At 43.9% G+C, this 23,301-nt stretch overlaps 1 protein-coding gene across 1 annotated transcript in view; it reads left to right on the top strand.

Annotated features, from left to right (window-relative positions):
* The window catches only part of LOC110301934 (collagen alpha-4(VI) chain), a 107,940-nt gene that overhangs the window by 72,205 nt on the left and 12,434 nt on the right, over positions 1 to 23,301 (top strand). The window contains exons 26-34 of the mRNA XM_021172654.2: positions 2,371 to 2,421; positions 4,807 to 4,842; positions 4,944 to 5,006; positions 6,127 to 6,189; positions 7,703 to 7,738; positions 9,051 to 9,087; positions 11,721 to 11,732; positions 11,817 to 12,310; positions 22,828 to 22,918. Of these exons, the coding sequence (XP_021028313.1) occupies positions 2,371 to 2,421; positions 4,807 to 4,842; positions 4,944 to 5,006; positions 6,127 to 6,189; positions 7,703 to 7,738; positions 9,051 to 9,087; positions 11,721 to 11,732; positions 11,817 to 12,310; positions 22,828 to 22,918 (883 nt within the window). The remainder of the gene's footprint in view (positions 1 to 2,370; positions 2,422 to 4,806; positions 4,843 to 4,943; positions 5,007 to 6,126; positions 6,190 to 7,702; positions 7,739 to 9,050; positions 9,088 to 11,720; positions 11,733 to 11,816; positions 12,311 to 22,827; positions 22,919 to 23,301) is intronic.

Below are 23,301 nucleotides of genomic sequence, written 5' to 3'. Positions count from 1 at the left end.
CTTCTATTTGATAAGGAAGTTTCTCAACCATCTGAGTCTTTTGGGACTAATGAGATACTCAGATAAACTAAAAACAAAGCAAACCAAAACTTTGTGAGTCTGTATCTGTATGTGTGTGTGTGTGTGTATGTGCTTTGTGTGTATGTGTGAGCATACTCATACCATGGCATGTATATGGAGGCCAACCTTGTGTGGTGTCCTTCATTTTTGGCCTTTATATGTATAGGTGTATGTATGTATTTCAGTATACCACATGTTTGTTTGCCTTGTACCTGTGGGGGCCAGAAGAGTGTTGGATTCCCTGAAACTGGAGTTTAGATGATTGTAAGCCTCCACGAGGATACTCTGCATTGAATCCAGATCCTCTCTGCAAGAGCAGCCAGTGCTCTTAACCTCCAAGCCATCTCCCCAGTCCCCCAGCCTTGTTTGAGGCAGCTCTCCTTGTTTTTAATATCTGTGTGAGGCAGCGCAAATAGCCATGAGCTCCACTTCCCTCTGGGAGCACTGAGATTGAAGATTGTGCTACTGTATCTGGCTTCAGATGAGTTCTAGGGATTTCAAGCCAGGTCCTCATGCCTGTTCGGCAGGTGCTTTGCCCGCTGAGCCATCTCTCCCAGCACACAGACCCAAATTTGTAGATACCAAATAAGAATACTTAGCCAGAATCATTGGCTTTTCAGAGTATGAGTTTAATTATCCAGAGCATAGGAATAACTTTGGAGACCAATAATCATGAATTATTTCTTTCTACAGATGAAAGTTTCAAAGGCAGCGGTCTTGGTTCTTCCACATTCACTGATCTGAATGCAGGGGGAAGTCGTTACGTTGTATGACTATTTTTCAGTTCACTGCTTCTCTGCAGTTCACTTTTCACGAGAGCAGAGCTGTCTTCTGGAGATCTCTCCCACCAGCAGTTAGGAAGGGCCTAGAAAGGTGCCCCTGACCCCCTGCAATTCTGCACTGAAATCACATTTGTTGAGAAGGAGAGAAACCCGAAGCAGACCCAGGAAGCTTAAATTAAAATGTACAGGGAGAGAGAGAGCAGAAATGGGCACTTGTGAAGGGGACTGTGAGGCAGACAGTGCCCCATGCCCATCCTCCAAAAAGGTAGATGGTAAAATGGCAAAACTAAAATTTTGTTGAGATAGCATAGAACTTGTGTCCCTTAATACCCTCACCTGTCTGTCTGTCTATCAATCATCTATGTATTTATCTATGTCTCTATGTACCTGTCTATCAATCATGTATGTATGTATGCCTGTATGTATGTATATCAATTATCTATCTATCTCTATCTATCTATCTATCTATCTATCTATCTATCTATCTATCTATCTATCTATCTCTATCTATCTATCTATCTATCTATCTATCTATCTATCTATCTATCATCTATCATCTATCTTTTCCTTCCCTCCCTGACTGCCTCCCCGCCCCCCCCCCCCCAAAAGCTAGGGAAGGATATCCTTCTTAGAGGCAGCATTTCAGGACGGCACAAGCCCAAGGACCTAAATTTGAGTCTCTAGAACTCAGATAAAGATAGATATGGTAGCACACATCTTTAATCCCAGCGCTTTCACAAATTTCCAAACCCAGGCCTTGGTCTGTCCCTGGAGCTGCAGGCACAGATGCTCTGTGAGTCTTCAGGAGGGAGAAGACAGCCAGCCAGCCAATGGCACGTCCCTTCCCACAAGATTCGGCTCCCCCTCTCCCCATTTCCCTGACTTTGCTGTCTTTTAATGTTAAATGTTTCCTAACTAGGCCACAGGAAGAGTCTTCAGCCCTTCAGCTTGTTATTTTCCCTTTCTGATGGTCTACTTGATCTAGAAACAGTTTCTGGTCATATCCTGCCCCCACCCCAAGGCACTGCAAGGTTCTGAATTCACTCCTTATGATACACATTTATGATCTGGACATACAGGTGTTCCAACCTCTTGAAATGTACCAGTGCATGCATGTGTGCGCATGCATGTATGTGGAAGCATGTGTGTGTGACAGGGTCTTACTGTCTCACTGGTCTCACTGAGCCTAGGCTAGCTCAGACTCTCAGTCCTCCTGTTTGGGCTTTCTGAAAACTGGAAACAATATGAACATGTTCACCAGATGGTGAGCACATCTGTGCACGTTCTTAGTATTCTTCCCAACAACCGTGTAGGTGACACTGTCATTCATGGTCTCTTAAGGTTTTAAGCCCCTCTCCCTCCAATGTCGTGTTTATCCTGTGAAGGCATTCTCCCAGTCTTCACCACCCCCTCCTTCTACCCCCCACTTTCTTACTTTATTGGCTTATCCAGAGGCTCGGGTATTGTCATTAGCCATGCGTTGGTCTGGGTGAATTGACGGTCAATTAATTTTGTGTTATTTTCTTAGGGTCTTTTCGGTCCAGACGGCCACGGTTATCCGGGAAGAAAAGGCAGGAAGGTGAGCTCCTGCCAAGAGCGTTCCAATATCAAGTCACGTTCTGAGTTTTACTAGAATAATGTTTTCTTTTCTTTTCTTTTCTTTTCTTTTCTTTCCTTTCCTTTTCCTTTTCCTTTTCCTTTTCCTTTTCCTTTTCCTTTTCCTTTTCCTTTTCCTTTTCCTCCCCTCCCCTCCCCTCCCCTTTCTCTTTTTCTTTCTTTCTTTCTTTCTTTCTTTCTTTCTTTCTTCCTTTCTTCCTTTCTTCCTTTCTTCCTTTCTTCCTTTCTTCCTTTCTTCCTTTCTTCCTTTCTTCCTTTCTTCCTTTCTTCCTTTCTTCCTTTCTTCCTTTCTTCCTTTCTTCCTTTCTTCCTTTCTTCCTTTCTTCCTTTCTTCCTTTCTTCCTTTCTTCCTTTCTTCCTTTCTTCCTTTCTTCCTTTCTTCCTTTCTTCCTTTCTTCCTTCCTTTCTTTCTTTCTTTCTTTCTTTCTTTCTTTCTTTCTTTCTTTCTTTCTTTCTTTCTTTCTTTCTTTCTTTCTTTCTTTTATAGCTTGACAGAGTCCCCTTACTGAGAAGTCAGACTGGGCTCATCCCTCACTTCCCTGCCTTTCTCCCTTCACATTCTCTACACTCACAGGCTCCCAATGATAGATTCAACCAGCTGTAGGTTAAGACATCTGAGAAAATCTGCATGTGTACTGAACATGTATGAACCTATTATCCCCTAAATAACCCAAGGCGATGTCTGTTTCACAGCACCCGTAGTTGTAGGTGTTCTGTATCATCTGGAGACTAAAGTCTAAGTGGAGAGTGTGCATATGTCACATGTATGTGCTTGGCAGCACCGTATTACGTTAGGGCGTTGACTGTGCTCAGATTTCTGTACCTCTGGGGGATATTGGAATCAACCTTCTGAAGATATTGAGGGGCAGATGTAATTCTTTATTTCTTTTAAAAATACATAATATTTTAACTTTTTCTTTGAGAATTTCATACTCTCGTTTTATTCCTTCCTCCTATCTCCCCACTCCAGCTCCTTGATCTCCTTCTGACATCGTCTCCTTTCCAAGTCTTTAAAACTTGCTAAGTCTGATTATCCCTGCCCATATGTGTGTGGGAGCATCTACTGGAGTTATAATTTCTAGGTGGTGTGGGGGGAATTGTAAGAACTATTTACGGATTGTCGACCTCTGGGATTGAAATGTGGCCTCTTGATGACCTTCTTTCTCAGAGGAATGTTGAGGGAAATGTATTCACCGGTCATTGAACGTTATATAAACATCTCCAATATATAGAGAGCTGTATACCTAACGAAAACTGGTTTTCCTTCTAGCGGCCATCAACTTAATAATTCCTTAGCCCTGAATATCTTTTGCAGGAAGGCTTTATAGAAAGCAGCAAGTGGGAGGTGAATGTTTCTAGCCTGGCAAGCATCTAATTGGAGAGCGCCTATGGCCTGTAGCATAACTGGCTGGTGCTGGGAGTCAAACCATAAACTTAACTTCTGCTTCCCTCTGCGTTGTTGGTTGTTAGGCAGGGGGCAGGCTTGTTGGCAATTAACTTGGAAACACTGGATTGTTGGGGAAAACTAACCTGGAGATGCTGGTCTGTTGGAGTTAGCCTAGAAACTGGAGCTAGGCTTGGGTTTTGTTGTGGGGTAATTTGGAAACCAGTGCTAGGTACCAACCTGTTAGTCTACCTGAGTTCAAGTTTTCTAAAATGGAGTCTGAACTTAAAAGATTTGGTCTCTCACTATAACACTTACTTATTTGTGTGTGCAAGAGCATAGGAGAGCGGACTGTCTGCTCTATTCGTTTTCTCCCTGTACTACCTTTGGTCTCAGGGACTGAACTCAAGTCGGCAGGCTTGGTGGTGAGTGTCTTTCCCCTACAGGACCATCTCACCAGCTCATTTTTAATTTCCTGGTCCCCACTCTGGAATCCTGGTCCATCTCTGAGTTGCTATCTACTTCTTTGGTCACTTGCTTCTTCGGGAATGCAAGTTCAGTGGGGGTCTTGGTTTTGTGCATAGCTGAGTCCCCAGTGATTACAGGACCACTTGGCAAACAGCAAGGGATAACTAAATGTCTGTGGGATGGGCGGTCATTTTGAAGCATGCCCGTGCCTCTGACGGTTCCATGCTGGGTCCTAACATTCAGATTGATGCTCCTACCTTGCTTTCTGTTGTCACAGATCTCAGGGGATTTAGACTGAGAAATAAAATGCACAAGAAGGAAGTTTCATTAGACCCTGCATCAAAGATGCTTAAAATTGTAAAAACTATTTATAAATTGTTGATCTCTGGAATTAAAATGTGGCCTTTTGATGTTAGTTTCTCTTTCCTGGAGAAATGTTGAAGAAAAACTTAAATCACCTGGCACTGAATGTTTTCTTATCATTTCTGACCCTAGGGTGAACCTGGATTCCCTGGCTATCCTGGTGTGCAAGTAAGAAGAGATCTCTGTGGGCCTGGCAACTGGTAGGCACTGTGTGTCACATGTGTGCAAATCTTTCTTCATGTTCATAACCCTGCTTTTGCCTTGTTAAGGGAGAAGATGGTAATCCAGGCCGTGGAGGAGAGAAGGGGGCCAAGGGAATCCGAGGGAAGAGGGTAAGCACTGAATGGTCATCTGCAGTCATCACAGGTGAAGATGGGGCTAGGCTATCCTTGACCAGTCAGTACACACACACACACACACACACACACGACTCTCTTGATAACTCTATGGAAGGACATTGTCACAGACAGTACTTTCAAGCAAGTGTGGTTTGTCTGAGTCTTCCTCAAGATTCTTTGGGACTAGATTCTCAAAAAGATAACTTCTGTCTTGGTGGACTTTGAATAGAGTGTGCTTAACTGAGTCTCCTGTTAAGAACTCATTCCTTCAGGTTCTGTAGATGATGATTTTTTTTTTAAATTCTTTTTTGTTTTTGAGAGTCTCGGATAGCCCAGGCTGGCCTTGAACTTGTTATGTTATGTTATGTTATGTTATGTTATGTTATGTTATGTAAGACCTGCTTTGAATCCCTGATAAAAATGTTTCAAGGAAAGGGAACAGGGCATGAACTTGTGTTCAGAGCAAAGGGGAAGGAGGGATAGAAAGCCTGTGTTTTCCTTGGACTCAGTAATTGGTATTTTCATCTATTGGCGAGATCCTACAGACAATCGGGGCCATGCTTTCTCAGCTCGATGCTGCCTGTGGCTACCCTGCTCAGTCAGCCTTTCGTTCTACTTGCAAATAAAAAAAGGCGAGGCACTGATTCAGTCCAGATAATCGCTGCTGTTTTACTTCAAATACCTAGCATGTGAGCAGGGAACCCCTGACCACCTGAAACTGTCTTTGAGAAACTGAGGCCCAAAGGTGCTATGGGGATTTTTCCTTTCTCTGCTGTCAGACCCTCTATGTAGCCCTCGTGCATTATGTTTATCGTATGCCCTTGAGACTTAACCTTTAGGGTTAAGTCGTCTTTTAAGGCTCTGCATGGAAATGTACGTGTGTGTGTGTGTGTGTGTGTGTGTGTGTGTGTGTGTGTAATCTGTGGTCAAGCAGGGGTTAGATAGGTGGCCTAGAAGGGAGTTGCTGGTTCCCATAAAGCTTCCCTGTCTCTCCATGGCTACATAGTTCACAGGGGCAGAGTCATTGGCCTTAGCTATGAAGCAATTTGATGTTTTGGGAAGACCAGTCTTATAGCCAACAGGGACACTTATTTCTTTGGTTTCTTCGTTATAGGGCAATTCTGGATTTCCTGGGCTTGCTGGAACTCCAGGTGACCAAGGCCCACCAGGAAAAATGGTAATGAGTACCTTTCCTTTTATATTTTCAACCTTGTGCCAAGAGGAGAAAGAGCTTGATATGAGGCCTCACTGAAGGAGAAACAAACATCTGGGACATTCGGCAGGCTCAAATGCAAACTGCTTAGAAAGCACTAACTTCAAACCCTACATAGCATTCTAGATGTAGTGTCTCTGAATATAGAGGTGATCTTGGAGCAGATAGAGATTTATGGATCTTCCTAAACACATAGATTAATACATAAAACTTACCAGAGAATGAGCTTATCAATGCAAACACGATGACCAACACATAAAGCCAGAAGGAAATCCTCATTAAATATGCCATCCATACAATCTTAACTGATAATGTTGCAAGCCTAGAAGAATTCTTAGAGTACACTGGGATGAAGAAAGACTCTGAAGCTTTGCCCTATGCCCTGTTTTAGAGACAACATGGAATCGTTTGCTTCCCTATGAGAAACCACTGGCCACAAGCAAGTTGGGGAGGAATGTGTTTATTTGGATTATAGATTACAGTCTTTCATTGAGGGAAGTCAGAGCAGGGACTCAAGGCAGGAAGGAACTTGATGGCCAGGACTGAAGCAGAGACCATAGAGGAATGCTGCTTACTGGCTTGCTCCCCACCTGGGATGGTAGCATCCTGGGCCCATCTGTTTAAGGGTGATACTACCCACAGGTGGTTGGGAACTTATCTGTTGGCAATGAAGAAAATTTCTCATGGACATGTCCATAGGCCAATCTGAGACAATTCCTCACTCGAGATTCATCCTTCTGAGATATGCCAAGGTTTGTATTAAGCTGGTAAAAACCTAGCTAGTGTGTGTCTGTCACTCTGTGAGGAATAACATATTCATCAGCCAGAAGGGGACATCGGCATGTCCCTCACTGGAGTTCAGAGGATTTACTAGAGGGAATCAACTAAGTCAGAAAAACCAAACACCACAGAGGAAGTTCATAGTCATCTGATGATGAAGTACTGATTTAGTGGGTTTCAGTACAGTGACCTGCCCAAGACTACAGGTTACCACTGTGTAGAGACTACACAAAGACAACGACTGGCTAGGCTCCCAGAGGGGCTGGAGCCAGGCAGTGGTAACTGGAAGACTTCTGGGAGGGTTCCTTCACTATGAGGGCTGAAACAGGGTGTGGATAAGAGGCGTGGAAGAGCAGGAACAGGGGAGATACCAGGATGTAGTTTAGAATAGCATGTGGTAGGACCTGGGATCTTGAATACCAGTTTTTGAATTTGAACTTGAATTACAAGTTGGTTTCAAAATTACTTGGTCTTCCAAGAGTCTATGCCTCATCCTCCTGGGCTTCCTGGATTCTGAGATTTGGAATACACCACTCAGGTACTTTGACCTCCTTACTGGGCTGGGCAGAACTCCAGGGCCAAGAGAGGAGGGCAGTGTATGTGCCCTGGTGAGCACTCAGTATCTCCAGTTGCTTATAGAGAAAAAAGTGTTAGGAATCAGAATCCACAGTTCTAACCTTGCTTCTGTTCTTTCCAGGGCACCAAAGGCTCAAGAGGCTTGGCAGATAGGACGGTGGGTGAAGACTCCTAACTTGAAAATTCACTCATTTAGAACATAAATCTTTCAATATCCACAAAGCAAGATTTGTTCATCTTAAAGCTTCTGAGTTTGTCCTTTTATAAATTTTGTTAATACTTTAAGTTTACAGAGTTTTTTCCCCAGAAATGCCAGTATAAAATTAGGATAATATTTTAAATATTAAGTGACACAAACGAAAATATTTGGAAGCTACCTCCTTTCTGAAGTATGCTCTTCTGTAAAGCTAAAAACATGGCTTATAAAGCTATGCATTTTTAATACGCCAATTCACAGAACAGCACAGGCTTTCATGTCTTGTGGGACACTCCGGGAATAATATCAGCAATGACGAGGAGTACTTTTCTCCCAAGTGCACAGAGACTGTTAGGCGGGGTTGCAGGAAGCAGAAACAACCAAAGAACAGGAAGTGTCAGGATCTGAGGTTGAGGGAAGAACAAAGGAGAGAGGGAGGGATTCTAACTGCAGGCTTCCCACCTGTTCCCCAGGGCCCGAACAGTGACTCCATGACTCATCATTTGTTAATAAAATATCTAGGCTTTAAGTTAGACTTGTTCCCCAGCTAGCTCATAACTTAGCCAGTTTATACAATTCTACGTCTGCAACCTGGCTAGTTACCTCTCCTCGGTTTCATGCATCCAACTTCCTTCAAATCCCGGTGGGGAATCCTCCTATCTGACTATTTCCCAGAGTTCCCTTCTCTCTGCCAGGTGTCCTACCTTCTCATCCTGTCTCAATTTATTGGCCATTAGATGTTTCTTGGCAGGTGATGCTTCCACACAGTCAGTACACAAGAAATTATCCCTATAATGGATAAAAACAAACGAACAAAAACAGAGGACTCTCCTTGGGGTCAGGTTATGGAGGTACCTGTCTGGGCAGTCAGTCTAAAGTAGGGAAGTTTATAGCAAACACTTCTATAAAGTTGCATACATCAACAGTGTTCCCCAGTATTCTCTCCTGAGATTCCTGGATTTCAACCTTCCACATCAGATTTGATCCCATCGATTTGTGTGGCAGATGACAAAGTAAAATGGTATACCTTACCTACCTATCTCAACGTGCCATATAAAATCCTTTAAATGTTTTAAAGTAGTGGCTGGATCCAGAAATAATACTGTTAGGTGGTATCATCAGTTCTAACAATTTTGTGGTTTTCTGTTACGTATTTAAATGCTTCAGCTAGGAACTGCTAACATGCACATGCATCAATTCAAGCCACGACAGTGAAATCCGCTCCACTTTAAATGCTTATTTCCTCTCCCTGTCTTTCCCCGTCTTTCTACAGCCTTGTGAAATTGTTGACTTCGTGCGAGGAAACTGCCGTAAGTTGTTTGGGAGGTGGTGGTTTGGGGATGTGTGGATCAAGGACTAAGGACATAAGTTACCCGAGGATTGACTGAGCCTTGGGAAGTGGCTTGTCCATTGTAAAAAGATCTTATAAATTAACAGACTGGGTCCAATCTCCCTTTAAGTAAGTCTTCTCTTCTTCAGTGGGCTTGGAAGTTAAGTAGTTCGAAAGGCACACCATCTCAATACTGAAGGAAAAGTCCACCATACAAGGCTGGGTCCCCCAACGTATTACCATACTCGCATACCCATGTGCCTTGGTCCCTGAAACAGGGCATGGGAAGCCCTATTCTTTTTATTTCAGCCAACAGTATTCACAGTGACCTTTTGAAAAGAAACATGCTCTATTTGGTTGGTATTTCCATTGCAGAAATGGAACTATGAACCATTAGGTCCTAAGACTGGCTTTGTCACTTTGTACTCTCTTTAAAAACATAGCGGGTACTTGCATCCACAGAGAGCACACATCTCTCCTTACTGGTGACAGGGAAAGAACAATGAGTTGAAAGGTCTTGGTGTAGAAGTCTGGCTTTTCTACACAACCACTTGCTTGCCTTCTTGCTCAACCATCTGGCTTCTGTCCACTCCCATCTGACTGCTGTTTAAGGAGAGTCCAGGATCCATTTTCCTGGGAGTCACCTAGAGGAGTACTATCAGCTTGGATAGAAAGGAAGAACTGGCCACATAGAAAGTTAAAATCCCTTACAGCGAGGAGCACCACAGGGTCAAACGCAAGTAGAAAAGGGAGAAAAAAAATTCTAGCTAGAAGCAGCAGACTCAAGTGAAGGGCTCAGTGTCCTTGCTATGTCACAGCAAGATTAAAACTGCTGCTGCATAATCATTTTTATAGATAAGCGTAGACTTTTTTGGAGAGCTAAATCTAAATGTTTTTAAAAAAACTTTTGAATTGAAAATAGGCAAAAGACATAAAGAATCAGAGAAGAAAAAAAATTACAAATTAACAATGCACCTGTGAGAATATTCACCCTCAGTGGAAATGGAAGATTATCAGCTAAAACTATGATGTGCTCTTTATGGTTCTCAAACTGGAAATATATACATACTTGTTACATAAACATACATATATAATACATACATACATATATACATATGTACATAATATACATAAATATATATGTATATTTGTTTATATAGTTCTGGTTTTAGAGAGAGGGTCTTGCTAATATGGCCCAAAACTCCTTATGTATACTGCTGTGGCTTCAAACTTGCAATCCTCCTGCATCAACTTCCCAAGAGCTAGGAATACAAGCTTGTACCACCAGGTCTAAGCTTCAAATTGGAAATATTTTTGAAAAGTCAAAATAATCCTTAGCCCTAATTTGAGGAATATATAAACCTGGCTTGTGGGACTATAAAGTGCTGCCTAAAGAGTAATTGGAGTGGTCATATAAAAGCCCATAATTACTGCGATAGGCAGATTAATTGGAAAAATAGGCACAGATACTTGTACATGTGTGTTTGTACTGAGAGACAGTGGCTGAAGAAATCACAGGACAGCTACATAGTAGAATATATGATAGCACTTGGCATTTATTGATAAAAAATGTCATATCCAGTGTAATATGATTCAGAGTCAAACATACTTTAAGCTCCAAGTTTTATAAAATAAAAGTATTTTTATGTTTGGATACATAGATGTGAACTAAGGACATTTAATTTTTTATGAGCAAGTTACTCACATATATATGTATATACACACATATACTTTACATAAGATATACATATAATTGTAGACTATTTATATTTTATGAATATGTATGTATGAGACACATGTAAAATATAGCTGCAGAATAGGTTAGTGCTTTAGTTGGATTTAATTTTAGTTGAACATGACCAAAGTCCTCAATAACAATGGGGAAACGCATCTCTCAGGTCAAAGCTTGGCCATCATTAGTCTGGGTTGATATGGAGCCCTGGGGTGTGTGTTCCAGGGGTTCCAGGATGAAGGCTCCTTGTATTTTCTTCTCTGTCGCGTGTGTGTGTGTGTGTGTGTGTGTTAGTTGCTATATTTCTCAAATTATCTCATGCTCTGAGAAGTTAATCAAGCTTCAGTCATTGAATCTACATTTCATCCAGCCTGGAAGGGAAGGAAGAGGCAAAGGGCAAAGGGCAAAGGGCAAAGGGCAAAGGGCAAAGGGCGCTCTTGCCTCTCTCTTATAACCTAATAAATAATGGGTTTCATTAGGATATAAAGATGCTTTTGCAAAGTCATACCGTATTATCCAGAATGTAGTAAGTCAGCTAGCCCAGTGGAAGTGTGACATTTGTTTCAGGACGATATATCCAGTCAGAAATTCAGGCCCTATTATAATAGAAAAAAAAAAAAAAGCTGGATCCTGGGCAAATAGTAGGGACTTTTGCCATACCAGGGAAGGGTATCTAGAAGGTCATTTGAATTTCTCAAAAGAAGATTTTTTCAAAGTGGATATAGTTTGAAAATTCCAATACTTGGGGGACTGAGGCAAGAGGATTTTAAATTCAAGGTCAGCTTCAGTGACACAGAAGCTGTCAAACCAAAACCAGTGTATTTTATATTGAAATATAAACTGCCCATAGACAGGCACAAACCGTGTCTTTTCCCTTCCAGCTTGCTCAACAGGTAAATATTGCTCGTTGTTTACATAAGCCCTCGCCTGTCTAGCTGCAGCTCAGACATCTCAAGTCTGTGTATCCCCGTGTCAAGGTATTTCCAGGTGCCCAGCATTCCCAACGGAAGTGGTCTTTGCCTTGGACATGTCCAACGACGTCTCCCCATCAGACTTTGAGAGGATGAGGAACATTTTATTATCTCTGTTGATGAAGCTGGAAATGAGCGAGAGCAACTGTCCCACTGGTGCCCGAGTGGCCATTGTTTCCTACAACACGAGGACAGATTACCTAGTGCGCTTGTCAGACCATCGGGGAAAAGCTGCCCTTCTGCAGGCTGTCAGGAAAATCCCCCTGGAACGTTCATCTGGATCTCGGAACCTCGGGGCCACTATGAGGTTTGTGGCTAGACACGTATTGAAACGTGTACGCTCAGGCCTTCTGGTGAGGAAGGTGGCCGTGTTCTTCCAGGCAGGTAGGAACTATGACACAACCTCTGTCAGCACAGCCACGCTGGAGCTCCACGCAGCGGACATTGCTACAGCAGTTGTGACCTTCACAGAGGAGCACAACCTCCCAGAGGCAGGGCTGGTATGTGAGATGTGGGAAGGGCTGATGGGAGGAGGTGCAAGGGCTGATGGGAAGAGGTTCTGGCGTTAGTCTGGTTTTTACCATTCTACCAGGCATGACGTGAGCAGTCAGAGTGGTTCGGGGGAAAAATTCTTCAGAAATTGCTGAATATGGGAGAGGTGAGAGGATCTCAATATGGATACTCTTGACAGAGCTACTACAGATGACCTGGTGCTTAGGAGGCGCATGGATTGTGTGAAGGGCCTCATATCACATGTAATGTCCCTAAAGCTCAATTAGTTAGGCCTTGTCAGTTCTCTCTATTGTAAGAAGAAGGCTTAGAGAAGGTAAGGATATTTTTGAGGGTCAAGTAACTAGTTAGTGGCAGACTACAATCTGCCGTCAAGCTTGCTCATTACAATATATATGCTAAACTAACACCAGAGATTATCGACTGTGGTTTTCTTGCTTCTCTTCCTATAACCTTACGTGCCCTTTTAACAACATGAAAAAATGTTGTGCTTTTAAAGCACACACATAAAAGGATTGTGTGTGTATGTATACACACACACATACATGTATACATAGGCATACGTGTGAAAGCCCGAGTTCAAACGTGGCTGTTGTTCCTCAGGAGCTGACTACCTTGTGATTTGAGGCAGGGTCTCTCACTGTCCTGGAGTTTGCTCAGTGGGCTAGGCTGGCTGGCCAGCAAGCCCCAGTAGTCTCCTGACTCCATTTCTGCAGTGCTAGGATTACAGGTTTATGCTGTATCTGGATTTTTTTTACCTAGTTACTGGGGATCTGAACTCGGGTCTTTGTGCTCACATGGCAAGCACTTAGCTGACAGAGCAAGCCCAGATGGATTCTTAGGTATTTTACTCCTCTGTGACCAGGATGTGACTTAAGATTCAGAGCACCTTTGGCGTTTATAAATTCTCTCCCTGTTCCTTGCCAAGCCCAGGGTCACTACCCCTCCGACTTTGATCACAAGCAGTTAGCTGTTGCGTATTCCGAGTCTTGATATAAATGAAATCACCCACTATCTAGTCCTTTGTATCTGACTTCTTCCAGTCAACACGTCCGGTCTTGCTCATCTATGTTGTGTGCATGGATAATTTGTTCCTTCTGTCAGTGTGGTGGTTCAATATGTATAGAAACTAGCAGCTGGTAGAAACTAGTCCAGATGTGTAGCCTCTAAAGTTTTCTCTTCTAACTAAAACCCATGCAGTATGTGCTCACAGAGTTTTTGGGACGATTTATCAAACTCAAGGTCGGTTTTCTTCCACTGTGTGTGAATGCTAGATTCAGCCAGGTGATATTACCGACACTTGACCATTTCTGACCGGGAAAAATGGAGATGTCACATGGTCCTCCTTAATAACTAATGGATTCAGCTGTGCTGGACCACTTCATTTTCTCTTGAGATAGAGTTGTGCAGCAGAAATGCTAGGTGAGAAATTTGGATGACACACAGTGCCTGTGTCTGAAGAATCAATGGATAAGCTTGTGACAGCTTGCCAACTACCAGGAAGGGCAGGCAGCCATCTCAGTTGAGAAACAAAGAGAAAACGAAGACATGGTGCTCTTTCTTGTTCTTGCTGCATCTTCATGGCCTAGCAGGACGGGGCAGGCTGCTGAGGGAGGTCTGGTAATTTTCAGAATGCTTTGATAAAGGCAGAATATAAAGCTAACCACTTAAGTTAGAGATGTGATTTTTTTTCCACTTTCATAGATGATAAGATGCTTATAGGAGCCATCATAATAGTTGGACTGTCTGGGTCTCATTTTTCTTGGCTCAGAAATGAAACACTGGGCTCTGAGGATATGGCTCAGTTTCTAGGGTAGTTGCCTAGCCTGTGTGAAGTCCTGGGTTTGATCCTAGCCCCACATAAACCGAGGAAAGTGACATATGCCTGTAATCTAACACTTGGGAGGTGGAGGCAGGGGAATCAGAATTTCATAGTCACCGTTGGCTACGTAGCAAGTTCAAGACCAACCTGGGCTATGCAAGACACTGTCTCCAAAAAGCAAACCAAATTAAACAAAAATTAAAACAGGGATGGAGAGGGGTTTGTGCTGCACTGTTATGTAGGCTTCTATCCAGGTATAACCATCAACACCTCTATTTCTCAGGAAGGCTGGTCCCTGACATTTAGCGGGTGACACCATGGGCAGCCACATCCCACTGAATGCAGCCCTGTGGTGCTCTCTGATGGGCTGATGGACAGCTTGTGTTTGCTCCTGATTTGTAGGTGCATCCTTAGTCATGGCCTGCTCACCCTCGTCAGGGTGGGCGGGCTTCAGAGTGAAAGCATGAAATGCTCTGTGAGGTGAGGTTGCCGGCTTGAATATACTTGACACGCCGTGATATCGCTCTTAGCCGCCCTCCTCTCCTGTGGACATGCTCTTGCCCCAGGCTGTGGGGAGACAGCTCGGCACATTGAAAATTTAATGGTTTAGAAAAGATGTTAAATGGTGCTTGCCAGTTCAGATGTAACGAATGACCTTGCTGCCTGTGACACTGGCAAGGAGAGAAATTGTCAAAATGACATCTGCCATCTTCAGGGCCTCTCAGCCCCTGTTCTTCTCCGGTGGGTACGCTGCAGCCTCCCCTGCTTCCTTATTCCTTACATGAGGGCAATCTAGTGAAGGCGGTGGGCTTGTCTTATGGTTTGTCTTCTGAATTCTTTGCCCAAGGGCTTGCTGACGTGTGTGAGGCTTTTGTCTTTCACCTCTGCGTTACCATAATTTTCAGAACAACTCCCACATACTTCTTTCAGGCAAATGATGGTAGTTCAAGTTGAACAGATTACACAAACAGATATCGTAACTTCTTATGGCATTTAAACACACTTGGAGACTGCCATGCCTATTGGAAAGTTTCTTTCGTTATCCATGGAATTGTCTCAGCCCTAGATAAAATGGCACTATTGCACCTGGACTCCCCGTGCCTGATCCCATCATTATTGAGGTCGCATGTCCCCAAACACAGCCTTCATTAGATCATCTTTTTAAAGCGAAGAAGCAGAGCACTAGAGAGAAAGTGCAGCTTGCGTGCCAGGCTTTGGATTTCATTTTTCTTTCTAAAAAGCCCCGCACAGATTCTCTTGAAACAACGCCTAGGAAAATAGCTCATGTTTATTGATCCAGCCACCATTCTAAGCCTTTATTGATTCACTTAATCCTCAGAACCCAGTGAGATAGGCGGTATGATGAGCCTGTTCTTCAGACGATGATACCAAGACACAGCAGTTAAGTGAGCGGTCAAGGTCTGGAGCTCTCACGGGCCCCAAGGCTTTGAATTCAAAAGTTAAAAACAGTAAAACAGAGTCCTTCCAAGTTCTAAGTCCCTTCTCTCTTTTAGGGCATTTTTATCTTTATAGTTATATTAGGAGATATGTCTATAAAACGGTCCTACTTTAGTCCTTAGCAAATCCGAAGGCTGGAAGGCCGGCTGTCACAGAAGTCCTGTCTCTTCATATGCCATCAGCTTTAGAAGATAAAGAAATTGGTGTGTGTGTGTGTGTGTTCGCATGTGCACATGCAGGCCAGCAGTCAGCCATGGATGTATTTCATCTGGTGCTGTCCACCTTGGTTTTGCCCACATGGTCTCTCACTGAGAACTGAAGCTCTTCTATTGGGCAAATCTGGATGGCTAGGGAGCCTGAGGGATCTGCCTGTCTTGTTCTTTCTAACCTTGGATTATAAACCCATTCCCAAGCCACCATGCCCAGCCTTTTCCATGGGTGTGGGGGATCAAATAGCCCCAAGCTTGTGTGGCTAGTTCTGTACCAATTGAGCTATGTCCCTAGCTCCAGATACTGTTTTAAAATTCTCTACTCTTATAGAGGACCCCTGCCTACGGATTGGTGGCACTCATGCCCACAGTAGGCTGGATCCTCCCATATCCATGAACTTAGTTAAGATGCTCCCTCACAGACAGGCCTGGAGCCCAGCTCAGCACAGATGATTCTGCACTGAGGCTCTTTCTTCTGAGATGAATACAGTCTGCGTAAGGCTGATAAATAAATCTAGCTATCACAAGGACTGTCTAACCCTCACAGCTGTTCCACTAGTTACAAATGCTAACCTGCATTGCCCAGATGAAGTGAACAAAGGCAAGGGGGAGAAATGACTTGTTCTAAGCCACACAGTCCAGGAATTTGCATCCTGATATGGCCTGCTCCCAAGTCCCTCTTCCTCACTGTATATACACTGTCTTAGGGGTTTCCTGCTGTGAACAGACACCATGACCAAGGCAACTCTTCTAAGGACAACATTTAATTGGGGTTCAGTCCATTATCATCAAGGTGGGAACAGGGCAGCATCCAGGCAGGTGTGGTTCAAAAGGGGCTGAGAGTCTTACATCTATATCTGAAGGCTGCTAGGAGAAGACTGGCTTCCAGGCAGCTAGGAAGAGGGTCAAGCCCACACCCACAGGGACACGATTCCTCCAATAAGGCCACACCTCCAAATAGTGCCAATCCCTGGGCCAAACATCTACAAACCATCCCATACACTCTTACCCCAGTTCTGACTGCTGGTGTTTCTGGGGAGAACAGGGAGAGTGGATTTCTTGGTTGACTTTGGTGGCACTATAATACTTTAGAGGAGCCATAGCTCTACCTAAGCTCCTTGGGCCAGCCACAGGTTAAATGGCAGCTTTGTCCTTTCTCTCCTCCTCTGGCCTCTTCACTCCCTCACTCCCACAGTTTCTTCTTCTTTTCTGAGCCCTTACCCCAACTCAGTGCCAGATGGTTTGTAAACTCCTTAGAGTCTAGTTAGTCAGCTCCACTCTCTCCAAGGTAAACCTCCCTCCCTAGGACTTGCTTCCACCATCCCTATCTGGTTTTGTTTTTTCAGGCTGTGAAAAACTCCCCCAGCTTATTCCCAGGAATGAAATTCTCTTTTGGCTTCTGGCAGCTGAGCACAACAGCTGAAGCCTTAGGTTAGAGCCTGGGAGTCTTCAGGACAAGGGTTCATGGGAAGGCCTTTAGTATTGGGGGTTGGATTCAGTGAGGTTTGAATGTTGCTTATGAGTCTTTCTGCCAGCAAAGAATGTCCGTGAAAACCCACGGGCATGTGTACTCGCTCCCTGTCTTTACCACTAAGGTGGGGTAGAAAGGCAGGGAGCATTGGAAGTGACAGGGAGGTGACAGGAACATGGAAGGAAGCCCCCAGTCTGGGATCTAGTTTGCCTTTCCTGCAGAGTAAGCGTCAGGAAACGTCAACACGACAGGCCAAACTGCAAGTGCCTACAGACATGATGTGTGTTTCCTTAAAACAAGACATCTCAAACAAGAACATCATAATGAATCAATACATTATGCCTATTTGGGACCCGAATGTTTGTAACTTTTGAGTTTAGCCTATCAGCATTTTTCTTATCCCTAAATCTCTCTCTCTCTCTCTCTCTCTCTCTCTCTCTCTCTGTGTGTGTGTGTGTGTGTATGTGTGTGTAGTATAGTATATGCCTGTAGCCAGACTTTGGCTACTCTGGATTCTTCTTTCTCCCACCCTTTCAACTCCCTAACACTAGATAGGAGAGAAAAAAAAAGAGGGAAAAGGGGGCGTCTACATCCTTAGATTACTTCCTGCTGATTAGGGGTGTCAGGTTCCTTGTGGCAAGTTTGAACTTCGCCATCAGCAGATCTAGTTTCTTTTTGTTTTTCTTTGTACATGACAACTTAATAAGCCACAACCAACAGCAACCAACCACCAACCACCAAACCACATCTCTCAGGGTCCTAGCATTTATATTCCCTGTGAAAAGTCCCCAGATTTTCTTCTTTTTTTTTTTGATTTTTAATATTTTTATTACATATTTTCCTCAATTACATTTCCAATGCTATCCCAAAAGTCCCCCATAGCGCCCCCCACTTCCCTACCCACCCATTCCCATTCTTTTGGCCCTGGCATTCCCCTATATTGGGGCATATAAAGTTTGCAAGTCCAATGGGCCTCTCTTTCCATTGATGGCCGACTAGGCCATCTTTCGATACATATGCAGCTAGAGACAAGAGCTCCGGGGTTCTGGTTAGATGAACATGAAACTCAAGAAGAATGAAGACCAAAGTGTGGACACTGTGCACCTTCTTAGAATTGGGAACAAAACACCCAGGGAAGGAGTTACAGAGACAAAGTTCGTAGCTGTGATGAAAGGATGGACCATTTAGAGACTGCCGTATCCAGGGATCCATCCCATAATCAGCTTCTAAACGCTGACACCATTGCATACACTAGCAAGATTTTGCTGAAAGGACCCAAATATAGCTGTCTCTTGTGAGACGATGCCGGGGCCTAGCAAACACAGGAGTGGATGTTCACAGTCAGCTATTGGATGTATCACAGGGCTCCCAATGGAGAAGCTAGAGAAAGTACCCAAGGAGCTAAAGGGATCTGCAACCCTATTGTTGGAACAACATGATGTACTAACCAGAACCCCGGAGCTCTTGTCTCTAGCTGCATAGTCCCCAGATTTTCAAACATTACACAATCACAGAAACTATCTGCAGCTGGCAAAATCATAGCCTTGCTAGAGCATGAGTCAAATCATAGTCAGCTGCTGTGGACAATCTGAAGCAGCCCCATATTCCCCCACCTGGGATTAAAATGAGAACCTAGTCTTATAATATTTCTGTGTTTTTGAGGAAACCAAAATTCTCACTACATATGCCCATATGGATGGGAACACTCACAGTCAGAAATAGTGTCATACTCTGTCACTCTCTTCCTTATTCCTTTAAGAAAGGGTCTCTCAGAACCTGGAGGTAGCAGGCAGTCAGCAAGCTTGAGAGATCCTCTTGCCTCTGGCCTACCACAACACTGGGGAACAGGAGGGTGTTGTGTAGCTACTCTGAGCTTTTTCTTTTTCATGCTTCTTGGGGATTTCAACTTGGGTCCTCATACTTGGATGGCAAGCACTTTTACCTATTGATCCATCTTCCTAGCCCTTTATTCTTAAATCTTATACAGTAATATTTCACCCCATAAAACTACCTTACAATTTTATTCACAAAAGGAAATTCTGTGTATTGTGTACGTGCAGGTTCACGTGTATGAGGGTGACCTGTGGCGGTCAGAGGACAACCTTGGCTCTCCTTAGGTGTCATTCACCTTTTCTTGTGAGACAGGGTCTCTCATAGGCTTGGAATTTGCCAAGTAGGCTAGCCTTGCTGGCTGTTGAGCCCCAGGGATTTGTCTGTCCCTGGCTCCCTAGTGCTGGGATCGTAAGTGTGGACCAGCCATGTTTTCTTGTTTGTTTGTTTGTTTTCTTTTTTGCCTGTGGGTTCTGGGGAATCGGATTCTGTTCTTATGCTTTATGACTGAGCTCCATCCCAGCCCACATTAGGTAAGTCTCCAAGGTAGGAAAGATAAGTACTCCAGCTAAAACAGACTTTACACCTCACTTAAATGTTAAGATTTGCTTAATGTTTACGCTCAGTCTTAGCCAGAAGTCTGAGAAAGGCTCATTTGGCTTAACCTTTAATTCATGTTGTAGATTACATCCTCAGAGGAGGGTATATAGTTCTCTAAGGGTAAAGATGCCAAGCAGTTTTCTCTCTCAGGAGACCCACGCCTGTACCTTGGCATTATGTCTCTCCCTTTTCTGTATTCTGTCTAAATACTTAATCACCTCCGGTGGGTACCTCATTCTAACTTGTCCTGAAGTCCTTTTCTGTGGCAGTCAGGAATCCTACTTTACCGAGTAGAGACCTCTAAGGGGATCTCGGATTCCTGAGGCTGCTGTTGGCTCTGTTGCGCTGTGCTTCCCCACTGCTGCAAACACTACTGGGTGTGTAGGAATGGAGTTGGTGGTGAGGATGTCCACTGTGCAGATTCTGATGCTAGCTGACTTCAGCTTGCCTTTGAGGCCCTCTGGTTTCCCTGCCCTGCTGTGGATTCTCAGCAGGAAGCAATGGGCCAGTTGCTCTCTCCTCACACCAGTGACCATCCCACATTCTTTCTCTGCTTGAGTTTTCTCAGGAGACCCTCTTCACCCTCATCACTGGCAATGACTATGCTGGCAAGCCTAAGGCCAAAGTCATGGAAAGTTATCAATAAAGCCCCATATAGATGATATATCTCTCCTGAGTCATAGCTTCCCTGTAGACTCCGCTGCATTTTGTTTCTTGTTACCACAATTCTTTTGCAAGGACAGTACAGATGTTAAGTGGGATCCTAAAATTATTGTTCCCAAGAGAAGTTAAAAAGTGGAAGTTGTGTATCTAGTGAAATTTCACTGAATTTGGCAACTTTCCAATGAGCTGAATAAAACATGGAAGAGTTATAGGCTCTGAGGTGCTTAGAGCAGAAGGTCTCGTATATTGTCCTGAACAGACGTGGACACAGATGACAGTCACTTAGGACCAAGCTGCTCTGGCACAGGAGAACCCAGATGTACCCACTTCCATCCTAAAACTGTGTTAATTAGGAAATGGAAGGCAGATACCTCTCTGTGGATGCACTGCCACAACAGGCAGATCAAGGATTATAAACCCAGGTTCCCTACGATCTAAACTCCTGGCCTAGAACTTTCCCCTGGAGCCATCTCTAAGATAGAGGAGCATGAATTTGTACAGACGTAGGCTAAATGTTTACATTTGTCTGAGGTCTTTCATTACTTTAAAACTTCATTTAAAGTTTGTATTTTATATATAGCTTCAGTCTTTTTTTTTCTTTTAAAATCACAGCTTTCTGTGATCTTAAAAAAAAGTTGTATACCAATTTAACATATCCCTACAAGGCCTTGGCAAAGCTCTTAGGGTTATCCCTGCTTCTCATTTCTCCCGGCTCACTGCCATAGATCCTGGGCCCAGAAGCTTCCCAATCTCCCCCTGTGACTTCCAGTAAGATGATGACATGTCATAATCCTGTTTACACTGGTTTAATCTGGAGTGATGAATTGGGTACATTTGGCTAGTCCATACTTGGATCTGTTAGCCATTTGGGGGAGCTCTGCATGATGTACTTAAGAAGTCTCTGTGTTACTGTTTTCCATGTGTCAGGGAGCCACACGGCTCAGATTTACACAACAGGGGCACATTGGAGGTGGATATTCTCCAATACACACAAAATGGGTCAGTGAGTAGAGGTCAGCTACGAAGCCATTGTCCAGCTCTGAGTCTTGGTACGTGCCATCCCTCACACTAGAAGGCTACCACCACTGCTTTGCTTTTGTTAAGTTTCCCTCCTCATGCTCTGAAAAGTGCCACATGTCATTGCCTTCATTAACCCCTTCCCTTGAGTTCCTAAAACATATTATCTATCAGAGCCCCTTCTTTCTTGAAGATTCTCTGCCTGTCTTTCCACAAGTGAAAGCATGGCCCTGTCACCTTCCTGTCCTTTACATGGCTTATGAGGACTCTTAGGTAGTGGCTACTGATCAGCCTGGGTACAACTTAATGTTCTTTTTGCCCTGTAAAGAATGAGAGAGGATGTGATTTTGCCTTTCTTCTTAGACTTTCGCCTTTTTGTTTTGGTCTCTGTGTTACATTAATAGAAATAAATGTCAATTCTTCATATTTCTTTCCTCATTAAGATGTTTCCTTTGGGTGAGCCTGCTTTGGAAGGCAGCGATGGAGGTCTGCTGGAGCATCGAGTAGAGAGAGCAGTGGGCTCTGTAAAGAGTCGATGGCATAGAGAGTTCTTTCCCAGAGTACTCCTTGATGGTCTGTCTCCCTGAGAGCTAGCGGGACATCTTCCTGGCCTGGCCACCTAGAGGAATGCTGAGGGTTGACTGGATCTGGCCCTGAGCATGAAGGGGGAGGAGCAGACCCTCAGCTGGGCTCCATCTTTCATGCTTTGATAGAGAGTGGATACAAAGATGGACGTGAATAAGCTCAGACCCCTGCAGGTTTGCCGACCCCACCTCAGTGTTTGAGAGGAAGGATTGGAGAACATCTCTAGTTTTCATCATGAGGTAGAAGTCTCAGGAACAGTGTTAGCCAGGCCTGGCTAACTGTTATGCAAGAAACTACAATGCATACCCTAGAATGACATACATTCCATTAACCAAACCACAGGAACTCATTGCAAAGGAAGCTGGGAAATGTAGTCTGGCTCTGCACCTAGGAAGAAGGCACTTCAAAGGTGTTCTGGGAACCTTGTTGGATTTACTGTTGTTATTCACATTTTGTTTTTTAATCTTTTTTGTTAGTTATTGTACTAATCGTGATCAGAGAGGTACATGAAAGAGAGAAACATATTTTCCCATTTCACCAAAGCTCCTCTGATTCTTCATTCATATCTGCGAGTTGTATTATGCCCTGGCTGTGATCACCAGGAATGTACTACAGGTGCTTCCTTCATGGTGTCTACCTCTTTCCCTGGAACGTCACAGGACTCCCTCCTTAGTACATAGTATGAGATCCCTTAGAGCTAGGATCCTACATGATTATAAATGTGTTATATAACGTCAAATTATTTCTACGTATTGATTTACGTAATTGTGTATTTCCTTAAAAGCCACAAAGACAATGACTTGGGATTTAACTCAGGCGGTCATGAATTTGTGTGTGTATGTGTTGAACTAGGTGGATGGACCCAATGAATTTCACTTGTTTACGTGGGAGACCGAGGGCCAGGAGGACATGGAACGCCTGGCCAGCTGTACTCTCTGCTATGGTAAGAGCTAGGACAGTGTTCCTAATCCAGCTGAGGGCTTAAGGCCAGATGAGTCAATGCCAGCCATAGGCTAGACCTGCCCTTCAGACATAATGTGCTTGGCATGCACAGTGCATTAGAGTCTGGGATTTCTTACTAAATGCAGGTTTTCAGTTTTTCTTGGGAAGTCAGCATTATCCTGAGAGGCACAAACACTACATTCCTGGCTGACCACAGATCAGAGGAGGCATGACTCCTGATGAGCCAAGTGACTGCTGTGTTCCCTAGTCCTCCCTCGTCCCCTTTGGCATACCCCAGTACACTCTGTTCAGTTCTTCAGAGTTCCTGTATGTGTCTGAGCTTGAGAGTCATCCTTTAGTGTGATGGGTAGTCACTGAACAGGA

The sequence above is a fragment of the Mus caroli genome, unplaced genomic scaffold, assembly GCF_978045245.1.
Source record: "Mus caroli unplaced genomic scaffold, Mus_caroli_1 scaffold_11, whole genome shotgun sequence".
Taxonomy (NCBI): Eukaryota; Metazoa; Chordata; class Mammalia; order Rodentia; family Muridae; genus Mus; species Mus caroli.
This window is presented reverse-complemented; position numbering and strand designations above follow the sequence as displayed.